Genomic DNA, 17500 nt, shown 5'->3' with positions numbered 1-17500 from the left:
CCAGCATGATCTGGCACCTGCCCACAGTGCCAAAACCACCAGTAACTGGTGTACTGACCATGGCATTACTGTCCTCGATTGGCCTGCAAATTCCCCTGACCTGAACCCCATAGAGAATATGTGGGGTATTGTGAAGAAGAAGCTGAAAGACACCAGACCCAACAATGCTAATGAGCTAAAGGCCGCTATTGAAGCATCCTGGGCATCCATAACACCTCAGCAATGCCACAGGCTGATTGCCTCCATGCCACGCCGCATTGATGCAGTAATCCGTGCAAAAGGATTCCCAACCAAGTACTGAGTGCATTAATGGACATTTTCAAATGTTTGATTGTGTTTTGCTGTTATAAATCTTTTTTTTTTACTTGGTCTGAGGAACTATTCTAATTTTTTGAGATAGGATTTTTGAGTTTTCTTAAGCTGTATGCCATAATCAGGAATATTAAAATAATAAAAGGCTTGCAATATTTCAGTTGATTTGTAATGAATCCAGAATGTATGACATTTTTGTTTTTTTAATTGCATTACAGAAAATAAAGACCTTTATCACAATATTCTAATTTTCTGAGACAGTCCTGTATATCAGTATGTAGTGTCTCTACTTTAAAGAGTCCTCTCCTGCTGATGTTCAGGTGTATATCAGTATGTAGTGTCTCTACTTTAAAGAGTCCTCTCCTGCTGATGTTCAGGTGTATATCAGTATGTAGTGTCTCTACTTTAAAGAGTCCTCTCCTGCTGATGTTCAGGTGTATATCAGTATGTAGTGTCTCTACTTTAAAGAGTCCTCTCCTGCTGATGTTCAGGTGTATATCAGTGTGTAGTGTCTCTACTTTAAAGAGTCCTCTCCTGCTGATGTTCAGGTGTATATCAGTATGTAGTGTCTCTACTTTAAAGAGTCCTCTCCTGCTGATGTTCAGGTGTATATCAGTATGTAGTGTCTCTACTTTAAAGAGTCCTCTCCTGCTGATGTTCAGGTGTATATCAGTATGTAGTGTCTCTATTTTAAAGAGTCCTCTCCTGCTGATGTTCAGGTGTATATCAGTATGTAGTGTCTCTACTTTAAAGAGTCCTCTCCTGCTGATGTTCAGGTGTATATCAGTATGTAGTGTCTCTACTTTAAAGAGTCCTCTCCTGCTGATGTTCAGGTGTATATCAGTATGTAGTGTCTCTACTTTAAAGAGTCCTCTCCTGCTGATGTTCAGGTGTATATCAGTATGTAGTGTCTCTACTTTAAAGAGTCCTCTCCTGCTGATGTTCAGGTGTATATCAGTATGTAGTGTCTCTACTTTAAAGAGTCCTCTCCTGCTGATGTTCAGGTGTATATCAGTATGTAGTGTCTCTACTTTAAAGAGTCCTCTCCTGCTGATGTTCAGGTGTATATCAGTATGTAGTGTCTCTACTTTAAAGAGTCCTCTCCTGCTGATGTTCAGGTGTATATCAGTATGTAGTGTCTCTACTTTAAAGAGTCCTCTCCTGCTGATGTTCAGGTGTATATCAGTGTGTAGTGTCTCTACTTTAAAGAGTCCTCTCCTGCTGATGTTCAGGTGTATATCAGTATGTAGTGTCTCTACTTTAAAGAGTCCTCTCCTGCTGATGTTCAGGTGTATATCAGTATGTAGTGTCTCTACTTTAAAGAGTCCTCTCCTGCTGATGTTCAGGTGTATATCAGTATGTAGTGTCTCTACTTTAAAGAGTCCTCTCCTGCTGATGTTCAGGTGTATGTCAGTATGTAGTGTCTCTACTTTAAAGAGTCCTCTCCTGCTGATGTTCAGGTGTATATCAGTATGTAGTGTCTCTACTTTAAAGAGTCCTCTCCTGCTGATGTTCAGGTGTATATCAGTATGTAGTGTCTCTACTTTAAAGAGTCCTCTCCTGCTGATGTTCAGGTGTATGTCAGTATGTAGTGTCTCTACTTTAAAGAGTCCTCTCCTGCTGATATTCAGGTGTATATCAGTATGTAGTGTCTCTACTTTAAAGAGTCCTCTCCTGCTGATGTTCAGGTGTATGTCAGTATGTAGTGTCTCTACTTTAAAGAGTCCTCTCCTGCTGATGTTCAGGTGTATATCAGTATGTAGTGTCTCTACTTTAAAGAGTCCTCTCCTGCTGATGTTCAGGTGTATATCAGTATGTAGTGTCTCTACTTTAAAGAGTCCTCTCCTGCTGATGTTCAGGTGTATATCAGTATGTAGTGTCTCTATTTTAAAGAGTCCTCTCCTGCTGATGTTCAGGTGTATATCAGTATGTAGTGTCTCTACTTTAAAGAGTCCTCTCCTGCTGATGTTCAGGTGTATATCAGTATGTAGTGTCTCTACTTTAAAGAGTCCTCTCCTGCTGATGTTCAGGTGTATATCAGTATGTAGTGTCTCTACTTTAAAGAGTCCTCTCCTGCTGATGTTCAGGTGTATATCAGTATGTAGTGTCTCTACTTTAAAGAGTCCTCTCCTGCTGATGTTCAGGTGTATATCAGTATGTAGTGTCTCTACTTTAAAGAGTCCTCTCCTGCTGATGTTCAGGTGTATATCAGTATGTAGTGTCTCTACTTTAAAGAGTCCTCTCCTGCTGATGTTCAGGTGTATATCAGTATGTAGTGTCTCTACTTTAAAGAGTCCTCTCCTGCTGATGTTCAGGTGTATATCAGTATGTAGTGTCTCTACTTTAAAGAGTCCTCTCCTGCTGATGTTCAGGTGTATATCAGTGTGTAGTGTCTCTACTTTAAAGAGTCCTCTCCTGCTGATGTTCAGGTGTATATCAGTATGTAGTGTCTCTACTTTAAAGAGTCCTCTCCTGCTGATGTTCAGGTGTATATCAGTATGTAGTGTCTCTACTTTAAAGAGTCCTCTCCTGCTGATGTTCAGGTGTATATCAGTATGTAGTGTCTCTACTTTAAAGAGTCCTCTCCTGCTGATGTTCAGGTGTATGTCAGTATGTAGTGTCTCTACTTTAAAGAGTCCTCTCCTGCTGATGTTCAGGTGTATATCAGTATGTAGTGTCTCTACTTTAAAGAGTCCTCTCCTGCTGATGTTCAGGTGTATATCAGTATGTAGTGTCTCTACTTTAAAGAGTCCTCTCCTGCTGATGTTCAGGTGTATGTCAGTATGTAGTGTCTCTACTTTAAAGAGTCCTCTCCTGCTGATATTCAGGTGTATATCAGTATGTAGTGTCTCTACTTTAAAGAGTCCTCTCCTGCTGATGTTCAGGTGTATGTCAGTATGTAGTGTCTCTACTTTAAAGAGTCCTCTCCTGCTGATGTTCAGGTGTATATCAGTATGTAGTGTCTCTACTTTAAAGAGTCCTCTCCTGCTGATGTTCAGGTGTATATCAGTATGTAGTGTCTCTACTTTAAAGAGTCCTCTCCTGCTGATGTTCAGGTGTATGTCAGTATGTAGTGTCTCTACTTTAAAGAGTCCTCTCCTGCTGATGTTCAGGTGTATATCAGTATGTAGTGTCTCTACTTTAAAGAGTCCTCTCCTGCTGATGTTCAGGTGTATATCAGTATGTAATGTCTCTACTTTAAAGAGTCCCTAATCTGGAGGGAACACAGAGATTTTACTTGCACTAAAACCTATAAAACACACTACAGGAAACCGGAAATCCCTAAAAAGCATACAGGGCTTTGTTTAGTTAGTGTATTGTTCCCGCCTGGTCGGAAATGAAATAAACCCTCCTATCTCTGAGTGAGTTTCTAACCGTTGAATCTTCGTTGTCGTCCACAGAACCTGAACTTCACAGGTTTCCGTAAGATCCTGAAGAAGCACGATAAGATCCTGGACACCACCCGCGGGGCCGACTGGCGCGTGGCTCATGTGGAGGTGGCGCCTTTCTACACCTGCAAGAAGATCACTCAGCTCATCTCAGAGACAGAGGTGCACACACACACACACACACACACACACACACACACACACACACACACACACACACACACACACACACACACACACACACACACACACACACTATTAAACACAGATAAACTCATGATATGTTGTTGTGTGTGTTTGCAGACTATCGTGACCACAGAGCTGGAGGGAGGCGACCGTCAGAAGGCCATGAAGAGGCTCAGAGTTCCTCCTCTGGGGGCGGCTCAGGTCAGTTCAGCTGATACACAACAGGAAGTACTATCCGCCATCTTTCTGTGTGTCATTCGGCTCATTTACAAGTAGGCCGGGATGCTGCAATAGAGGAGAGTAACACATGCGTCACTTCCTGGAGAAATGACTGCCCCCGTCCACTTTTGGGGGAAAACACACTACAGATTCAAAAGTTTTCAGCAATCACATAAAAAAATTAAGACAATTTTTGAATCTACAAGAAACCCAATTGCGATGGTCAGACATGGAAACTGTTACAAAAATGTCCATCCATCATCTGTGTTGATTTATAGCTTAATTTGAATCAATAGGGAACACCTACGTCACTTCCTGGCGAATCTATGGCCACGCCCACTTTAGGGGGACAGTTCTGCATCAGAGCGAAGCTGAAAATAATAGTGTCTTCATGTCTTAAAGCTGCTGAATCATATATTGCACCTCAAACAACAAATAAATCCAGAGTTACGGTTTATTTGCTTCCTCTACAGAAAAAAGGACAGTAAAAGAAACTCAGAAATGTCAGTTTCAGTGTCAGTCTGCTGCCTGCCACTCGTCATCATTTCCCTATTTATTTAAATTAAACCAAAAATCGACGCAGATCATTGATCTCCAGGGACCTTTTCGAATAGTTTGTCTGTCTGACCATCATCATTGGGCTTCTTGTACACTGAACAAAAATATAAACGCAACAATTCCCATTTTTCATGAGATGAACTCAAAGATCTAAAACATTTTCTACATACACAAAATAACCATTTCTCTCAAATATTGTTCACAAATCTGAAAAAATGTGTGATAGTGAGCACTTCTCCTTTGCCGAGATAATCCATCCCAACTCACAGGTGAGGCATATCAAGATGCTGATTAGACAGCATGATTATTGCACAGGTGTGCCTTAGGCTGGCCACAATAAAAGGCCACTCTGAAACGTGCAGTTTTGCTTTATTGGGGGGGTCTGGGGGGGTCCGAAAACCAGTCAGTATCTGGTGTGAGGGTTAGGGTTAGGGTTAGGGTTAGGGTAATGTTGTGAATCGAGTGGCCTGTGTTCATCCTCCATAACATACGCCTGCCCATACCATAACCCCACCACCACCATGGGCCACTCGATTCACAACATTACCCTAACCCTAACCCTAACCCTACCCCTCACACCAGATACTGACTGGTTTTCGGACCCCCCCAGACCCCCCCAATAAAGCAAAACTGCACGTTTCAGAGTGGCCTTTTATTGTGGCCAGCCTAAGGCACACCTGTGCAATAATCATGCTGTCTAATCAGCATCTTGATATGCCACACCTGTGAGGTGGGATGGATTATCTCGGCAAAGGAGAAGTGCTCACTGTCACAGATTTTTTCAGATTTGTGAACAATATTTGAGAGAAATGGTTATTTTGTGTATTTAGAAAACGTTTTGGATCTTTGAGTTCATCTCATGAAAAATGGGAGCAAAAACAAAAGTGTTGCGTTTATGTTTTTGTTCAGTGTAGTTTAAAAAAAGCGCGGTTTGATTGTTGAAAACTTCATTACATTTAATTTAGCTGACGCTTTTATTACCAATTAGAGGGACATGCTCCCTGGAGTGACTGAGGGCTAAGTGCCTTACTCAAGGGCACACTAGTGGTGGTGTTCCTGGCGGGATTTGAACTCACAACCTTCCGATCTTCACCTCACCTCACTATCCATTAGAATTAGACCACCACTATCCCTTCAGATCACTTCAGAATCTTTATTTAGCGCCATTCAAATGACAGCGAATGTTTTCCCCCAAAAGTGTGTTACTCTCATCTATTAGGTAACTGAAGCAATACACCAAAAAAAAAAAGTCGTATTTGTCACTCTCATCATGACATTAATAGTCTCCATCTGTTACTGGATAGTTATAAAAGAGCTCGGTATGCTCTCCATGTCTCTGAATATCCTAACGTTGCAATCTGAGTCTCCCTGTATCGTTGTTTTTAAGACGCTGCTGGTGAGTAAAGGTTGAAAACAGAAGGTGAGAGGTTTGTTTTGAGAGGGATGGAGATGGAGAGAAGGAGAAACCATAAGAGGCTTTCATTGATTTTATAAGTGCCTTCTTAATGTTGAACAGGATATCTTTCAGAAGCTAGTGGCACTTTACCTCCATATGTAATATCTACTGTTATTAATGCATTAATTACTGTCAGCTCTGAAATATATGTGCTTTGTGACTATTGATCTCTACGTCCACCCTGCAGGCGTGTGTATAATATACATATAATCAAGCAGATAAAAGCAGCTCTATATGGATATATGTTTGAGGAAGAGTTGTAGTTGCATAATAATGTGTTTATATGTAAAATACAATACATTAGGTGTTATTATTTGATGTCTTTTCCATTATTAATGTCTGTGTTTCCTCTCTTCCTGCTGCAGCCCGCTCTGGCCTGGACCACCTTTCGTGTTGGACTGTACTGCGGCTTCTTCATCATCCTCGCCATCGCCTTCATTCTCTCCGGTGAGCAAAAATCTCGTTGACATTCATTAACTTATAAAATGTTAGATTTTTTAAAAGAAGGAAATCCTGTGGTGCTGTGACGTATATGTTTAGGCCGACCCTGAAGGCAGCATCACCCTATAAAGAGACAATGGGATTTCTCCATGTGATTTTGGATTATTGCAGAAAATAATATCCGTGGCAAACAAACGTTTATGATGCTTACACGTTCAGCAGGATACTCTCCACATATTAACACCACTTTATGATTTCTGAAGTAAAAAGCTAACGTTAGGCTATAAAGGAACTACAGCAAGGTCACATGACTTCACGTCACCACCGCTAAGCTAAAGGTGGCTAATGTTTGGCTATAAAGGAACTACAGCACGGTCACATGACTTCACGTCACCACCGCTAAGCTAAAGGAGGCTAATGTTGGGCTATAAAGGAACTACAGCACGGTCACATGACTTCACGCCACCACCGCTAAGCTAAAGGCAGCTAATGTTGGGCTATAAAGGAACTACAGCACGGTCACATGACTTCACGTCACCACCGCTAAGCTAATGGTGGCTAATGTTGGGCTATAAAGGAACTACAGCACGGTCACATGACTTCACGCCACCACCGCTAAGCTAAAGGAGGCTAATGTTTGGCATGACTTTGTTTAGTCGTCTCATTCAGACACTATTTTAGCAACCAACGTTTTTTAATTCACCAGTGGGGTATTTAGTGACGTATTTCAAGTTGTAGAATTAAAATCTCCTCAGCTTGTGTTAACCACAGACCTTATTTCAGGATAGAACAGGAAGTGATGAAATGCTGACTCTTTTCAGGGTTTGAGATATATCAAATGAAAGCATCCTCTGTGTTTTTTCAGGTGCTGTGTTCGTACGCTTTGAGAACATTTGGCCTCTGGTGCGTATCTACCGCGGCGGCTTCCTGTTGATCCAGTTCCTCTTCCTGTTGGGCATCAACACTTACGGATGGCGGCAGGCCGGAGTCAACCACGTGCTCATCTTCGAGATCAACCCCCGAAACAACCTTTCACACCAGCACCTGTTCGAGGTCAGGACTGGAACGTTTTTTACTCTGACATAAAGTAAAAGATTGAATCACAAAGATACATTTTCTCACATTCCGTATCGACTAGATGAATTTGTTTCTTTTTGTTTATTATATTTGAATTGAAAATGGTTTATGTATAAGGGGGAGGGGCTTGTGAGAAGAGCTAGTCCTCTATTCGTTTAAACAAAAACAAAAGTCCGTTGTGAAGCATCTGATTTGAACTCTGTAGTGAAAAGAAACCACTTTGTTTTTCAGTTAAAAATGAGTGATCATGCATTTTCTGAAATATGCAGATTTGATTCCATTCAGCTGAACATACCGAATGTCCACAGGGTTTGATTTATACTCTGGAATAACAAATCACAACATGGTTTGCATATCATTATTCAGATTGCCTTGTTAATTGTGATGATAAGCGTCTTTGAGTCTTTAGAAAAGCGCTATATAAGTGTCATGTATTATTATTATTATTTATTGTGGAGGAAACTTCTGTGTAGCAATGCAGTGGGAGTCACCGACTCATGAAGGAGACACGGGACGAGCAGGAGTTCTGATGTCAAACACTGATATTTAATACAAGCATCGGCCGGAGAAATTCACATCACAAGTCACACAGTCAAAGGTTCTGACTGCACGGGTGGGTTGCCATGTCAAATCTGATCAGCCTCACATCTTGGTAGACCTTTTAACTCGTTTACAGAGACGTCAAATCCTGGGGATGGGCGTAAACATCTGGAGACACAGGAGATGTCTCTTACATCTGTGGAGCTTAGAAAGCCAACGTTCTCACAGTCATAAACTCCTTTGTGTCCGGCAGCTCAGGCCATAAAACCTAGTATCAACATACGACTGCATTAACACATTCCTTACGGGAGATTAGAAGCAGGGATGGTCGTAAATGTCAACACACAGAATAAAGTTAAATGTCTAGGAGTAAAGACAGAAATATTCCCTCACATTTATTTTTTGTCTTTCCATTGTTTTGTTATTATTCTTTTGTATTTATTTATGTATTATTGATATTAGTTTTGTCCCGTTTGTAGTCTGTACAACACTCTCTTACATTTTGGCTACATGGTCTGTTTTGGTTGCAACAGTAGAGACTAAGCTGAACACTACCTTTGAGCTGCTCAATCTAACCTCAATGTGCCGAATGTATTTTCTATGTGTCTTCAATCAAAAACAGCTGTCTCCTAATGCCTCTCTCTCTTGTTTCTGTGCAGATTGCGGGTTTCCTGGGAGTGTTGTGGTGCCTCAGCATCCTCTCCTGCCTCTACTCCGACTACACTTACCTCCCCATGCAGATCAACCCGCTCATCCTCTACGGCTTCATGCTGCTCTTCCTCATCAACCCCTTCAAGACCGGATACTACAAGTCTCGCTTCTGGCTCCTCAAGCTGCTGGTCAGTGCAAAACACACGATCATGTATCGCAGCGTAATTCAATTCTATGGCCGTGGTGTTTTTTTAAAAGGAAGGATTTAATTAAGGCTGAGCCAAACTGTCAGGGTTAATGGATACACAAAGGGGAATTGCTGAGTCAGATGTAAACAGGCTTTTTATAGGACTGCCATGCCAAAATAAATGCAAACAAGATGAGACAATGTGAGATAACAGATCAGTGTGGGCTGGAGATTTGCATATGGTAATAACACGGAGTACATTTGAATTGCAGCACAGACAAAACAACTCAAACAAAAGTAACCCCACTTTTTAATCAGATAATGTTTTTTACCTAGGGATGTAACGATACCAAAAACTCACGGTACGATAACATCGCGATAAAAAGTCCACGGTACGATATTTATCGCGATATTGAAAAATAAAGGAAAAAAATGTGAATTTTTTTTTTTTTTTTTTTTTTACTTGAATTTTTTTTCTTTATTAAATAATAAATCTGATTTGTACAGCATTTTAGTAGGATAGTAGTATTTTAAAGTGTCAACAATATAATAATCAGACCTTGCAATAGAATAAATCAAGTTTCACTTTAGTTTTTCAAGTAACTCAACTCTAACTCACTCACTCAGCATCATCAAGGTTATCTTTTAGGAATATGAGCATGTCCACATTTCCAGGTAGAAGCTGGGATGTTTGGGCGTTTACAAAATCCCCTGCTGTGGAAAAAACTCTCTTGCTTGGTACTGATGTTGCTGGGACAGAGAGATATGCTTCGGCCATGGGTGACAGCAGTGGGTAAAACTGTGCATTGTCTCTCCACCACTTCAAAAACAATACAGTTGTTGCCAAGAAGGTGAGGCTTATTGACAGGGCGAGATATAAATATACTGTTGGTACTTGTCAATGTCTCTAGGTGTGTAAATGTAGCCCTGTAGATACCATGTCCTTTTGTGTTATCTGTTGTTTTATGTTCATGTTATAACCTACTTGCTACCATGTTGGACAGGTCGCCCTTGAAAAAGAGATTGATGATCTCAATGGGACCATCTGGTTGAATAAAGGTTTAAAAAAAAAAAAAGATTATTAAAAAAAAAAAAAAATCGCGGTATATTTTGTCAGTCTCACGACGGTATTGAGACATTTATTTACCGTGATATCGCGATGTTCGATATATCGTTACATCCCTATAACCAAGTCATATTTCCACCTTTTAAACGCTCAAATAACTGACTGAAAACTTCACCAATTATCATACGACTATCCCATTTTAAAAAAGGGTATACAGTGTAAAAAAACCACGATCAGCATCAATTCTCTTTCTCCATATTCCATAACACAAAACTGTATTAGGGCGTTTTGCAGAAACTCATTCAAGAGATAAGAAAGTCTACGTAAGAAATATCTAAGATCATTATGTTTGTGTTTGATTTGTGAAATTTGATGAATCCTTTTATCTATTACGGTGTTAATTGTTAGGGATATGAAGCATTTAAAGATACTCCTAAAACAAAACAAGCATTAAAAAATATTTACACCAAAAAAGATCATTTCTGTCACAGAGTTTAATTAGTATGTTAGATTAAAAGATATTACAATTGGTCACTAAGGCCCCAGAAAACAATTACTGGAGATACATGTGTCCTGTTATCTTGTTTTCGAGCTGCTGCACTCTGCTGCTGACACAATTTGTGTGTGTGTGTGTGTGTGTGTGTGTGTGTGCGTGTGTGTGTGTGTGTGTGTGTGTGTGTGTGTGTGTGTGTGTGTGTGTGTGTGTGTGCGTGTGTGTGTGTGTGTGTGCGTGTGTGTGTGTGTCTGTGTGTGTGTGTGTGTGTGTGTGTGTGTGTGTGTGTGTGTGTGTGTGTGTGTGTGTGTGTGTGTGTGTGTGTGTGAGTGTGAGTGTGCGTGTGCGTGTGTGTGTGTGTGTGTGTGTGTGTGTGTGTGTGTGTGTGTGTGTGTGCGTGTGTGCGTGTGTTTGTATCTTTATCAAACACAATGAACGCATGTAAAATTCAGATATGTATCTCAAGCCTCATGTTTACAAAACCCTCCTGTGTGACTGTTCTTTGTCTAAGCCGAGCTGCAGGGTGTGTGTGTGTGTGTGTGTGTGTGTGTGTGTGTGTGTGTGTGTGTGTGTGTGTGTGTGTGTGTGTGTGTGTGTGTGTGTGTGTGTGTGTGTGTGTGTGTGTGTGTGTGTGTGTGTGGAGGGGGGGTAGTGAGACAGAGGGCAGAGGGTTGAGAGATAATAGAAAGCAGCCTCGTCCCAGGGGAGGTGGAGGGTTGTGACTGTGCAATCATTACAGGCACAGATCTATCAGTATGCTGATGCCCTGAGCTCCTCTTCCTCCTCCTCTTCCTCTTCCTCCTCTTCCTCCCCCCTCCTCGTATTCTTGTCCTTCCCTTTACAACTCCCCACAGTCCTCAGAATATCGCTCCCTCAGCCCTCCTCCACTCATGCGGCCTCATAATCATACTCAGTTTTTATTGGCTCTCAGTAATCGTAAAAGCTGATAGGAGCTGTTTCTTTTTCAAGGCCGTCGAACACAATCCCTAAAGGAGTCGTATCCTGTCCGACTGATCAATCTGAGAACAAATACAGGGTTCAATCAGAGACTGTATATATAAAGGGTTAAATCCCAGATCAAATGGACGTTAAAGGGGGTCTTGAACATGTTGTCTTCAGTTATTTTGATGTTGTGTTATGATCAGATTGTATAGCATTCAATCAGATTTTGTATCGAATTGTGTCATATCACATTGTACAGTATAGTATCAGATAGTATCGTATCGTTTTCTGTCGTATTGTTCCAGTTAGTATCGTATAGGGAGTTGGCTTGGCAACTGGAAGGTCACTAGTTCAAGTCCCGGCAAGACCAAGTGCTACAGAGGTGTCCCTGAGCAAGGCACCGGTACCTACACTGCTCCCCGGGCACCGTTCAAAATGGCAGCACACTGCTCCTAACACTAGGATGGGTCAAATGCAGAGAAACAATTTCCCCACGAGGGATTAATAAAAGTCCATCTTATAGTATGGTATCGTTTTATGTCGTATCGTACCAAATTGTATCAATCGTATCACATCATATCGTAACGTATCAGATGGTTGCGTATCGCCTCTTCTGGTCTCCTATCATATTGTAACATTTCAGAATATATCGTAATGCATCGTATCATTTCTTATCATTTCGTATCATATCGTATTCTATCGTATGGTATCGGATCGTATAGTGTAGCTTCATATTGTATCGTGTCAGATCGTATCCTATTGAATCTTATCGTATATGTCTATCTATTCAATACCACATTTTTATTACAATTATTTATTGTTATTGGCTTTCAGAATCTTTAAGCGTTGGTTGTACAGATTCACGGAATATTAAGCATTTGAATACACTTAAAGAAAGAAATACCAAAATAGGTACTAAAAATAATTGGTATTGACAAAGTTCAAAGGGTACAGGTCAGGATATTAAAATCTCATCACTGAGGCCTAGGAAAACAATTAAGGGTTATATGTGTCTCCTATTGCAATTTATAACTTACCTTGTTGTCATATTGTGCCGCTGTCCCAATGTAAATATGCCTTTCATTACGACACTTTAGAAGCAATGTTCATTATCCGATGAAACAATCTGCTGTTGTTTCGAGCGGTGCTTTAAAATGCGTTCATGCCAGGTGTGCTTATTTCTTCTGATCATAAACACCAGACAGAGGACAGAGATTTCATTATAGGACAAACTGCAGATTACTGCTGTCTGCTGAAGGAATGAAAACCCTCCAGCTCTGCAGAGGACTTAGCCTTGAGACACAGATGCAGTGTAGATCAATGCAGCCTCTGATTGACAGGTGGAGAGAGATGGGTAATGGGTGGATATGTAGAAGAGAAAAAATATCCATTTTCTCTGACATTTCCAGAAGTGTTTGAATGGTGAGAGGCGGGCAGTGGCTCCTGAATGTCACATGTGGCCTGAGGGGGGGAATGGAAACAGATCATTTTACAAAGCTCGGTCAATAACGGCTGCTGCCAAAAGTCAAATCCCAAATAACATGAGAGCACGATACACACCCTGTGTTTGTGTAGAGACACACACATGAAGACACACACGTAGAGACACACACATAGAGACACACACATAGAGACACACACATAGAGACACACACGTAGAGACACACACATAGAGACACACACATGGACACACACATAGAGACACACATAGAGACACACACATAGACACACACGTAGAGACACACACATAGACACACACATGGACACACACATAGACACACACGTAGAGACACACACATAGAGACACACATAGAGACACACACATAGACACACACATAGAGACACACACATAGAGACACACATAGAGACACACACGTAGAGACACACACATAGAGATACACACATAGAGATACACACATAGAGACACACACGTAGAGACACACACATAGAGACACACACCTAGAGACACACACACATAGACACACACGTAGAGACACACACGTAGAGGCACACACACATAGACACACACGTAGAGACACACACACATAGAGACACACACATAGAGACACACACATGGACACACACATAGAGACACACACATAGAGACACACACGTAGAGACACACACATAGAGACACACACATAGAGACACACATAGAGACACACACATAGAGACACACACATAGACACACACATAGAGACACACACATAGAGACACACACATAGAGACACACACATAGAGACACACATAGAGACACACACGTAGAGACACACACATAGAGACACACACATAGACACACACATAGAGACACACACATAGAGATACACACATAGAGACACACACGTAGAGACACACACATAGAGACACACGTAGAGACACACACATAGAGACACACGTAGAGACACACACATAGAGACACACATAGAGACACACATAGACACACACATAGAGACACACACATAGAGACACACATAGAGACACACACATGGACACACACATAGAGACACACACGTAGAGACACACACATAGAGACACACACATGGACACACACATAGACACACACATAGAGACACACACATAGAGACACACACATAGACACAAACATAGAGACACACACATAGAGACACACATAGAGACACACACATAGAGACACACACATAGACACACACATAGAGACACACACATAGAGACACACACATAGAGACACACACATAGACACACACATAGAGACACACACATAGAGACACACATAGAGACACACACATAGAGACACACACATAGAGACACACATAGAGACACACACATAGACACACACATAGACACACACACATAGAGACACACACATAGAGACACACACATAGAGACACACATAGAGACACACACATAGAGACACACACATAGAGACACACACATAGACACACACATAGACACACACATAGAGACACACACATAGAGACACACACATAGAGACACACATAGAGACACACACATAGACACACACATAGAGACACACACATAGAGACACACATAGAGAGACACACACATAGAGACACATAGCAGGGCGTCCTGCAGGAGGCTGGATCCTCTCATGTGTTACTGATCATTAAAGGAGGTTGTTGCACGCCTTACCCTTCTTTAAGCCCCTGTCACACTGTCCAGAAATTGACACCCGATGGACACACGATAAAGGAAATGTTCAAATTCGGCTCTGATCGTAACAACATCGGGACATTCGTGAGGGCATCTTAAGCCATCGTATGACCGCCGATGGAGTTTCTCAGGCTCCGGTAGCAACTTCGTGAGCGGCAACTTCGTAAGGCACTCGTGAGGGCATCTTGTCAAATCGTGAGGGCATCTTGTTATCATCGGTGCCATCGGGCATTCGCCCTCACTCTGATCGGGGCGAATGCCCGATGGCACCGATGATAACAAGATGCCCTCACGCTGGCCTTACGAAGGGCAACATTTACACCCGAATTCAACACGAAAATGAACCTTCGCAAGGTCCTTCGGCAAATTTTTGGCATGCCAAAGATTTTCCCACCGCTCACGAAGTTGCTGTCGGAGCCTGAGAAACTCCACCGGCGGTCATACGATGTCTTAAGATGCCCTCACGAATGTCCCGATGTTGCTACGATCAGAGCCGAATTTGAACTTTTCCTTAATCGTGTGTCCATCTGGTTGTTTTATTGCACAACAAAATCATGTAAACATATTATGTAAATAACCCAATTTGTGTTCTGTGAAACTGAAAAGGATATAATATATTATTTTGAAGGCAAGTTGACAGGAAGTTGTTGTTGCTATGGAAACAACATTACGGAGAAAACGTAATATCTTCTACACATAAAGACGGAGAAAGTAAAGAACAAAGTCTGAAAATATCAGTACAGTATCATAATACTTTAACATAATCGTTTGTGTTACTTTCGTTGCAGTTGTATTTCTTAAATGTAATGTAAATGTTGCCTTCGTGTGTGGTTCGTATTCGTGTGTCCATCGGGTGTACATTTTGGGACACTGTGACAGGGGCTTAACTGATGAACTGCACACTAATTCATAGTTTCTAATTAGCTTCAAGTGTTGGAAGGATGTATGATTCAAACACTTAATAACAATAGTTTCTTTACAAATACATTTTAAACAAGCATTAAACACAAATAAATACACAAATGACAAAAAACACATGAATTAAGAGAAAATACAAAGAAACATGAGAACAGAAAGCAGTAAAACATGACATTGTGAGAGGGAACAGGAGAAAGCTAATTATACTAAAGTGTGCACTGGAGGCTAAGGATGCAGGACCCAGACGCAGTGCAAAAACAGGGAGGCAGATATAAACGAATATAAACAAAAGACGAGCTTTATTAGAAGTAAAAGATGGTAACAGAGAAACATGTACAGACCGGGGAGCACGGACAGGACCGAGAGGACTGACTGCAAATCAACAAGAAACTCTAGTGAAAGCAACACTACATACACACAAGGTCATGAAGACACACGGCCCACCTGGGGAGGGGAGGTGAAACACAATCACACCGTCACACAGGAGGGACGTAAGAAACCAGGAGAAAATACATTTAAAAACAAAACAGGAAACTATAAACACAAAACCTAACACCGTGACAAAATGTTATTATAAATAAGGATAAATATGTTCCCCACCCAGCACCAGTCACTTTCCCGCTGCTATGGACAATACATCCTCTTGTCTTATATATATCCTGCTTACTGAAGGAAACGGTTATTTTGTGTTTTTTTTGTAAACTATTGAGTGTTCTTGCATTTTAATGTGTGAGTTTTTTTATACCTCGGGACTGTGGGAAACAGTATTTCGATCCTTCTGTGTGCACAAACATATTTTGAGATTGACAAACAGTTGACTTTGACTGACTCGACTTTCTCCCTCCTCTTCAGTTCCGGGTGCTCACGGCTCCGTTCCACCGGGTGGAGTTTGCAGACTTCTGGCTGGCCGACCAGCTGAACTCTCTGGTGTTCGTCCTGATGGACCTGGAGTATCTCGTCTGTTACTACATCTTCGAGCTGCAGTGGAGCAACAGCAGAGGGCTGCTGCCCCGCGACCAGGGTGAGACTTTCAACTCCTCTGAACAGATGAGAGGTCAAACTTCCCAGTTACAGAAAAAATACACCTGAAAATATACGATAACAAAGAAGGATTCTGAAGGACACTTTGTTTTTTGGTTATATTTCTTTATATGTGTCTCTACTTTAAAGAGTCCTCTCCTGCTGATGTTCAGGTGTATATCAGTATGTAGTGTCTCTACTTTAAAGAGTGCGCTCCTGCTGATATTCAGGTGTATATCAGTATGTAGTGTCCCTACTTTAAAGAGTCCTCTCCTGCTGATGTTCAGGTGTATATCAGTATGTAGTGTCCCTACTTTAAAGAGTCCTCTCCTGCTGATGTTCAGGTGTATATCAGTATGTAGTGTCCCTACTTTAAAGAGTCCTCTCCTGCTGATGTTCAGGTGCATATCAGTATGTAGTGTCTCTACTTTAAAAAGTCCTCTCCTGCTGATGTTCAGGTGTATATCAGTATGTAGTGTCCCTACTTTAAAGAGTCCTCTCCTGCTGACGTTCAGGTGTATATCAGTATGTAGTGTCTCTACTTTAAAGAGTCCTCTCCTGCTGATGTTCAGGTGTATATCAGTATGTAGTGTCTCTACTTTAAAGAGTCCTCTTCTGCTGATGTTCAGGTGTATATCAGTATGTAGTGTCTCTACTTTAAAGAGTCCTCTCCTGCTGATGTTCAGGTGTATATCAGTATGTAGTGTCTCTACTTTAAAGAGTCCTCTCCTGCTGATGTTCAGGTGTATATCAGTATGTAGTGTCCCTACTTTAAAGAGTCCTCTCCTGCTGATGTTCAGGTGTATATCAGTATGTAGTGTCTCTACTTTAAAGAGTCCTCTCCTGCTGATATTCAGGTGTATATCAGTATGTAGTGTCTCTACTTTAAAGAGTC

The 17500-nt window shown here is 41.4% G+C and overlaps 1 protein-coding gene across 1 annotated transcript in view; it reads left to right on the top strand.

The window, feature by feature from the left end:
- Positions 1-17500, top strand: part of xpr1a (xenotropic and polytropic retrovirus receptor 1a) — a 132466-nt gene that overhangs the window by 99949 nt on the left and 15017 nt on the right. The window contains exons 5-10 of the mRNA XM_079646706.1: positions 3714-3863; positions 4005-4088; positions 6486-6567; positions 7427-7614; positions 8838-9017; positions 16438-16606. Of these exons, the coding sequence (XP_079502832.1) occupies positions 3714-3863; positions 4005-4088; positions 6486-6567; positions 7427-7614; positions 8838-9017; positions 16438-16606 (853 nt within the window). The remainder of the gene's footprint in view (positions 1-3713; positions 3864-4004; positions 4089-6485; positions 6568-7426; positions 7615-8837; positions 9018-16437; positions 16607-17500) is intronic.

This window comes from Notothenia rossii (assembly GCF_949606895.1).
Source record: "Notothenia rossii genome assembly, chromosome: 1".
Taxonomy (NCBI): Eukaryota; Metazoa; Chordata; class Actinopteri; order Perciformes; family Nototheniidae; genus Notothenia; species Notothenia rossii.
This window is presented reverse-complemented; position numbering and strand designations above follow the sequence as displayed.